Here is a 7969-nt window from a genome sequence, read left to right as displayed (position 1 = left end):
ATGACCAATATTTGCCCCCTCCCATGATATCCCTGCATGGAGCCTGGTTTGGGGGGATGGGTGAGGCCAGGGGTGTGGATACTTAAATTCCCAGAGATAGGGCAGAAGGTGTCCAGGTAAGGAGAATCAAGAAGCAGCATTAGCACAGTTACCAAATCTAACCAGAGACCGGAAGCGAGAGGCCAAGCCTGCAGCTGTGACCGCCTAAGTGCTGGCAGGAGGGCAGAGAGGCCAGGGCAACTCCCTGAGCTGGAGCAGAGACTTTCCAGACTCCCCAGTGGCTGTGTAGACCTTTGGGCCTGCGGCCTGGGGCAGGTATGGCCATTCACACTGATAAAGTATGTGTGTTAGGGTTGAAGCTGCAAAGTCCCCAGACCTGAAATCCTGTTTTCCAAAATCAAATTGGTTCCTACCAAGTAGAGAAGTCAAAAGTAAGTAATCAGAGCCGGGCTCAGTGGCACACTGAGCTCCAAAGCCGCTCCACCACAGGAAAGAAGCTGTAGACATGGAAGGAGGGAAGGAGGCAGGGAAGGAGAGAAAATCAAAGCCCTCAGAGGAGGGGCAGCTAGAAACATGCTCTCTGCTCCCCATAGCCAGAACTTCTACTGCTCATGGAAGCTGTGCCTGAGAGCCATACCGTCTGCCGCCCACAGGTAAGCCAGGGCCAGCAGCAAGCACAGACCTGCCCTAAAGCAAGGCCCAGGAATTTTACTCTAAAACAAAGCGATTCCGACATTCAACTCAGTCACCAGTGTCTACTATCCATGCAGACTCTTAGAGAGGTAAGTGCCTTCCACCTGCAAGTCCAGGCACTCCGGGCCCTCCAGCACAACTACCCAGCTCCTGGAAGGGCCAGGCCACTACCCTGTGTCATGAGCTGCTCAGAGAGCATGAGTCGCCGATTCTGAGGAGCGAGGACTGCATTCAGTGGGGGCTGCAAGAGAGTCATGACCTGAGCCCTCCTAATCCCGCCAGACTAAGGAGTAACCCATGGTCTGGGACCAAGCGCCGAGACTCCCACCCCAGTTCCACCAGCAATCTCACCATCCTTGGAACTCATTTTTTTTAATCTGTTTAGTCCTGATACCTGATCCCAAGTTTCCACATGTGTTAAATAAGGTCTCTTAGGAGATCCTGAAAACCCGGGGAGTTCTCAGCACCCAGCTCGCTCTGAGCCCCATCAACTGGAGCATACCACCTGAGCTAACCAACTGATGAAAACACCAGAGGAAGCCAGCGTGGTGGCGCCCTCAGTAACCCCAGTGCTTGGGAGGCTGAGACAGGAGGATCTCAGCCTGAAGAAAACTCAGCAAAGCCCTAAGCAACTTAGCGAGAACCTGTTTCAAAAATAAAAAGGACTGGGGATGGAGCTAAGTTGCAAAGCACCCCTGGGTTCAATACCCAGGGAAAGAAAGTGAGAGGGGAAAAGAAAGTAAGAGAAAATGAAGAAAATGGAAACCCCCAGCGATGGACAGCTCTAGGCCTGGAGGAAGAGGCAGCACCCACCAGGACCTCCAGGGACAGAGGGCCTGTGGGGGACCAGTCTCAGAATAGAAGCCACAGATGGCTGTGGTGCCCGTTCCACTTGCAGACAAGACAACAGGGACAAAATAAACAGACACGTGTTTTCTGGGTGTTTTTGTCAGGTTTTTTTGTTTTGTTGTTTGAACACTAAGGTTTATTTTCAAACAGCACACAGATGGTCTGCCGGGCAGGGCCGGGTGGGGTTGGTGTCCGGGCCCACCCACAGCAGCTGCCAGGAAGAGGACCCTTGCCTGGGTGGCGCGGCCGAAGCTTCAGGCAAGCGTGGCGGTGGCTCAGCGGCCCCAGCCCACCCTGAGCCGGGCACACATGCGGGCATGGGCAGGGGCACCAGGACTCAACTAGGGGACACGGCAGCTCCAGAACACTGGTGAATTCCACTGGACTGGCCAGAACCGGGCTCTTTGGGAAACAATAATCTTTAGGAGAACACCTCTCGGCTTAGGTCTTGGGTCTCTCCTCTCTCGATTTTCCTTTACATTTCAAAAGTTTAAAAACAAAAACGGAAAAGAGAAAAAAGAAAAAAACAAACACACATTGTTGGGAGGAAAAGGTGTTCTTCACACACCCGGAGGGCTGCAGGGGCTCCGTGTCACTGCACCCGCTCCGTGAAGTTCTCAGGGAAGACGCCCCGGCATTTCTCCAGCTCCTTGTGCTGGTTCCAGTCACTCTCCTTCACACCCATGAGCCAGCCTTCATCCTGGGGCAAGCAGAGCACCGGTCACGTGGGACGGGGGACGGAGGGCAGAGAGCAGGCAGAGCTGTGCTGGGAAGAGGGTCCCTTCCCACCCTCCCTTTCCTCTCAGCTTCTCAGAAGCCAGTCTGCCCTCAGCGGGTAGGGTTGGATAAACTGTATTGCCTGCCGGTCTCACTCAGAAACTGCAGCCTCACAACTGCACTGGTTTAAACATGTCCTGCAGAGGACACGTCCCTGGGCAGACGTTAGCCATCCCTCCAAGCTCCTGGCTTCTAGAAACAGTGCCAGAGACCCCAGGAAGCACTGACCAGTTAGAAGCTTCTAGAAGGTCCCACATTTGCCCTACCACACCCCCACCTCCAACTTGCCCTTTGCCTCATGAGTTGCCCCCGGCAGGGTCTCCTCCCAGGAGCTGCAGTGCCATGCCCCCACCACTGTTGGCCATCGCCCGGGGTCCTTGTGCTTTCTTTACAGGTTAACATCAACCTTGACAAGATCCTGCTGAACTATCTGAGGCCCTTGCGGCTACCCTAAGCCGGGATTCTGCTCCTTAAAACCTCACCACAGGCTCACACTCAGGGCTGCCGAGCACCCGAATGGACGGCGAGTCCTCGTGGGACATGCTTAGGGCCGGCCCAAACTCTGCAGGGGCCTCCCTTCAAGATGAACTAACACAGCAAAGCTTCTGCAGCAGAAGGGTCTAGAAAGCATCAAAGGAGACACAGCTGGAGACACAGCTGGGCAGCCATGGCCCCAAGCAGGCAGGACAGGGCCAGCAGGGGGTGAGGCAGGAGCACCTGTGGGCAGGGACCCAGGCAGAGGGGTCCTGTGTGGGGAGGAGGGTGGGCTGGAGGTGGACCCAGGGAAGAAAGAGGGGAGAAAGACACTCAGAGGCAGAAAGTGGTGAGCCTGAGGAAAGGAGGACATAGGAGAAGCAGAGACTGAAGAAGAAAGAGAGGACACTGGGTGCTGAAAGAGGAAGGCACAGGAAAGAGGGGAGGTGGGAGAAGGAATTCAAAGACAGAAAAGGGAGACATGGAGCCTGCCCAGGAAGAGCTGTGGGCCTCTGCTGCCCCCTGCTGGCTAGCCCCTGTCATGGCAGGCCGGGACAGTCCAGCCCACCTGCTCCTCTGGGTTCTGGAAGGGTATCACCAGCACCACATCACCAGCCTTGAGCTGCAGTTCGTCTGTGTCGGTGGCTGTGTAGTCATGCTGGGCCTGCACCTGCAGAGGGCGAGAGTGCACATCAGGGAGCACGTTGGGCCCCTGCAGTTCCCCCCTCTGGCCCTGCAAGGTGACCTGGCAAGGAGGGAAGTGGCAATATGGGGCTCAGAGGCCACTGGGGGAAAGAGTGACAGACTTGGGGCTCAGCAAGTCTCAGAGCCCCCTGGCCTTGGTGACCAGCCCCCAGGGCCCCGCGGGATGGTGGCCATGGAGTCGGCTAGCCTGAGCTCACCTTGAACATGAAGCCTGGGGGCAGGTCCAGGCGCCCAGCCCCACCGCTGCCCTCCACGGTACCGTTCACAGCTGCTGAGAAGGTCTCCACCACCACGGCGGGAAGAGAGCTCTGGGGACAGGGACAGGAAGCTCAGTGGCCAGTGGGGTAGGAGGGGAGGGGGCACTGCAGAGGGGGTAGAGGGAAGGTGTCCGGGCCTGGAGCCAGACCAGCCTGCTCCCAGGATGCTCCACGGAACCACAGCCCGCACAGCCCAGGGCAGGTAACACAGGGGCCGCGGCCAGACAGAGGGGCGGGCAGACAGACAGACCAGACCAGGGTTAGCAAAGCCAGGGCTCTGGTCCCTGCGGTCTTACGGAGGCTGCTTCACTTGCTGCCGAGTCCCCGGGCTCCTGGGCTCCCGCTGCAGGTGGGCTCCCACCCACCACCTCCGAGTCCTCTGCTGGCTGTAACATAAATGCCGGCAAGGGTCAGGCACAGGGCGGGATGCTGCAAATAGGGCTGGGGAAATGGGCCACAGCTGGGCAGTGTTCAAGGGGAAGGCATTGGCCTGACTGGCCTCCAAGACAATCCGGGGCCCCTGGTACAGGAGGGAGCTAAAGAGAAGGTGCTGGCCAGCAGAGTACCAAGTAACAAGTGATGTGTGCAGATGGAGAAGCCCAGTACAGGCCCCTGGGATGCCACCCCCAGCTGCGCCCCAGGAGCCCTGCCCTCGGAACCCCAAGACATCACTGAGCCCCAGCCTCCTCCTGCCTACCCTGCCCAGCCCAGCTGGCCCCTTGCAGCTGAGGGCAGGCCAGGCAGCCTGTGCCCAGCTCTGGACCTCCCTTCTCCGAGACCCCAGCCAGGGAGCCTCAGCTGGGCTGATCTGAGCCCACACTTGGACTCAGCCACTTCCAAGCACTGGAACCCAGTTCCTCAACCCTCTTAGCCCCCACTTCCTCATCCAGAAAAGGAGGAAGTATCTGGCTAACAAGATTATGGTGAGGATTAAGTGAGAAAGTTCTTGAAAGTGCCTGACATAAACTAGCAGATGCTCTAAAATGTTCCTCCCTCCCCACTCGAGGGAAGGGCATCCTCGCCCTCAGGCCCACAGGAGCCTGGTGCATCTGCGCACCCTCCTCTGGGCTCTTGCTCCATGCCACAGTCCCAGAGATGGGACCAGCCAGATGGAGTGGGCGGGCACTTACTTGGGCAGGCCCCGGCTCGGCTGTGTGGCTGGGCCAGGACACGGCAAAGGCACCCTCGGCAGCACTGGGCTCCCCAGGAGGCAGGCTGCCTGCGGTCCCCTCTGTGGGCTAGTGACAGTCACCAGGAGAGAACGGGGTGGGCGGGGGAGGAGGAGGGAAACCAAGTGGAAAAGTGGCAGGCAGGGGCACGAGACAAGAGGAGACTTTGTGAGTGGCCAGTTTCAGCAAGGTCTGCTGGGCCCAGGCGGCAGCCTGGCCGGAACTCGGTGGGGTCACCTCTCCCACGTTCGCATTTCTGCCACGGCAGCTGCAGCTGCCCATGCAGCTCAGTCCCCCCAAAACCCACTGGTGAAGACTACCCAACTCCCACCAGGCTTGCTTCCTCTGGCTCCCTCCAGAGTAAAATATTCTTAGGAAGCTTCCTCAGATGTACACCCAGGGCACCTGTGTGCCGCTCCCAGGTGCCCCTACTGGGCCTTAGTCAGGAGACCCAGGGAGGCCCATGCTGAGGGCCCCCTGCGCCTCAGCATCCTGAGCCGTCCAGGGAGGGTGGCACCTGTCTTGCATGAACTGGTGTGTCCCATAGGCCTTGCTCTCAGGCATTGCCCCCTGCCTCCATAGCCTCCCTCAAGGAATCCCTCCCTCCCCTACCTAGGCATCCCAGAAAGAGCCCTCCAGGCTGGGCCGGCCCTCCTCACACACCTCCGCCCACCATGAGGACACCAGCTGTTTGGGTTTGCATATGTGGCACCCTCCCAAAAGGTTCATGTATTGGCAATACAATATTCAGAGGTGAAATAATTGAATCAGAGCTCTGCTCTCATCAGTGGGTAAGCCCACTGAAGGATTAACAATTTGAATGGAGTAGTAACAGGCAGATAAGAAGGTGTGTCACTGGAGGTGTGGCCTTGGGGGCTATTTCTCTCTAGTAGCTTCCTGTCGCTGGCTCTGTTTTCCAGGTGCCCTGAGAGGAGCTGCTGTCTTTCACATGATTGTCTGCCATGGAGTTGGCCCACTACGGACTGTGTCTCTAAACTAAATGACCCTCTCCTCTTCTAGGCTATTCATGGCAGGCATTTTGGTCACCAACAGAAAAGTGGACTAAATACCAGTCTATCCTGGGTTACCACCTGGCTACTTGTAAACACTCGCAGATTCTGAGGATCCTGCCACATCACAGGGGACCCTCCAGCCACACAGGCCTGGGAAAGCAGCTGGAGGCAGCCCCGGTGGGAGCCTGGGTGTGAGCAGGCACTCATGTCCTACGTGTGCACACGCAGGTCATATGTGCACCTGTGAATGAGCAGGTGGAGCAGCAGGGGCGGGCCTGGCACAGAGCAAACACAGCTTACCTCCCAGAGGTCCCAGGGAATTGGCTGAACGCAGCAGTAAAGGAGGAGGAGAGAGTTAGTGCAAAGGCTAGACAGGGCCGCAAGTCGTCCAGGCCCCCACCCATGGGCGTGGCCCAGAGCTGGCTGAGTCCTGAGGTCTGCATATGGCCAGGTTCTGGACCCCCTCCCCCGGGGCTGCCAGACCTCTTGCCAGGGAGTTGCGCCAGGAGCAGAGGGACGCTGAGATGGAGCTGCAGGAAGTACTGGGCTAGCCCTCTTCTGGCTGGCCCAGGCCACAGAGTGGTGGGCAAGCATGGCCCGGGCCCTGGAGGTGGTGGGTGCAACCAACCTGACCAGAGGGCGTGGGTGCCTTCACGGGGCTCGCCACAGGCGGGATAGGGTCAAAGTCCAGGTCCAGCAGACTGGCCTGCTCCGAGAAAGGCCCCGGGGCCTCAAACTTGGTGGCAGCAGCAGAAGAGGAAAGCAGTTAGTAGCAGACTGAGAACCAGCACCTTAGAAACACGGTGCAGGGGAACATGGACACAAGGCCCAGGCCCAGCTCCCCCACACACACACACTACCCCTGGCACACGATCCTCAGCACGAGGACACCTGGTGCCCACCTCAGACACCAGCAATGGGCCTGCCACCCCACAAGACCAGTGCCAGCCCCCCCCATCGCCATCCACAGGCTGCGGTAGCCCCCTGTGCTACACTGCTGCCCCCTAGAGGCCCCCAATCTACCAAGAGCAGCCCCAGGAGGACACCACCACCCTCAGTTTCCCCAACTAGCAGGTCCCGAAGTTGGGTGTTTTATACTATCTTCCCTGGGCACCCCAGCCAAGTCACCCAGCAATCAGCTCCAAGGATGAGGAAAGGGCTCAGCCAACATGCAAACTGGGGTTCCCAGCAGGTTCAGAGCCCCCCAGGGTACTGGCATTAGTGCTGCAGACTCCACCCCACAGTTACCCCCAGAGGCCACCTTTCAGGGGCCTGGCTCTGTGCATGGAACAGGCATATCCCCTCCTGTGCACTAGGCCAGACCACCACTGGAGGAAACGTCTCCCCAAATCCCCCCCCAGGCAAGGGCCTTGGCTCCAACCCGCCCTCTGAAGCTGAGAGAGTGGCCCAGGCAGGAACAAGCCGCTTCCGAGGAGGGGCTCACTAGGCCGCAGCCTTCATCTTGTATTTAAGGGCTTCCTTTTCAGGGCCAGAAAAGGCTTTGCTCAGACCAAAAGAGGGGTGTGGCTTTGGGTTCAGCACTCCTCATCCCTGGAAGCTCAAACCAGCCAGCTTCTCAGCTCCCCTTACTCTTGACCAGTACCAGCACTGAGGGGGGTACCCTCAAGGTCCATGTCTACCTTTAGCCTCCACGAGGACCTCAGACCTGGGGGTGTGGACAGGGGCTCCCCTAGAGGGGCCTTAGCAATCCTGAGAATGGCGCCCCATAGCATCTATCCCGGGCCAGGGGCTGCTCCTGACTCCAGCAGCTGACTGCTTCAGGTCCCATCTTGACTGAAGGGCCTGGCTGGGAGGTTGCTTCACCTATGGCCTCGAGGAGGCCAGATCTCTCCCTGAGCAGCCCCACCTGCCAAGGCGCTTCCCTTCCCAGAGAAGCAGCCAAGTCCACACAGCCACGCCCTGCGCACCAGTGGGAAGCCGCCGGCAGCACGCCAGCCACTCTCACTGCCCCCGCAGGTAACCCCTCATCTGTGTGACCAATCCCTTCCTCCTGGGCACCAGGCTGCTCACC

At 58.7% G+C, this 7969-nt stretch overlaps 1 protein-coding gene across 15 annotated transcripts in view; it reads right to left on the bottom strand.

The window, feature by feature from the left end:
- Positions 1-1907: 1907 nt before the first annotated feature.
- The window catches only part of BIN1 (bridging integrator 1), a gene marked incomplete at its 5' end in the record, with an annotated part of 51807 nt that continues 45745 nt past the window's right edge, over positions 1908-7969 (bottom strand). For 6 of the 15 annotated variants that reach the window (XM_080688886.1, XM_080688876.1, XM_080688888.1 and 3 more), the window contains 4 exons: positions 1908-2242; positions 3362-3463; positions 3696-3806; positions 4052-4141. In XM_080688886.1, the coding sequence (XP_080545012.1) occupies positions 2135-2242; positions 3362-3463; positions 3696-3806; positions 4052-4141 (411 nt within the window). In that variant the 3' untranslated portion in view covers positions 1908-2134. Of the gene's footprint in view, positions 2243-3361; positions 3464-3695; positions 3807-4051; positions 4142-4885; positions 4994-6237; positions 6262-6565; positions 6674-7969 lie in introns of all 15 variants that reach the window. The other 9 variants (XM_080688875.1, XM_080688884.1, XM_080688882.1 and 6 more) reach the window with 4 other exon arrangements.

The sequence above is a fragment of the Muscardinus avellanarius genome (genome assembly GCF_963383645.1).
Source record: "Muscardinus avellanarius genome assembly, chromosome: 2".
NCBI lineage: Eukaryota > Metazoa > Chordata > Mammalia > Rodentia > Gliridae > Muscardinus > Muscardinus avellanarius.
The sequence above is the reverse complement of the archived record's forward strand: the minus strand, read 5'-3'. Positions and strand labels throughout refer to the sequence as shown.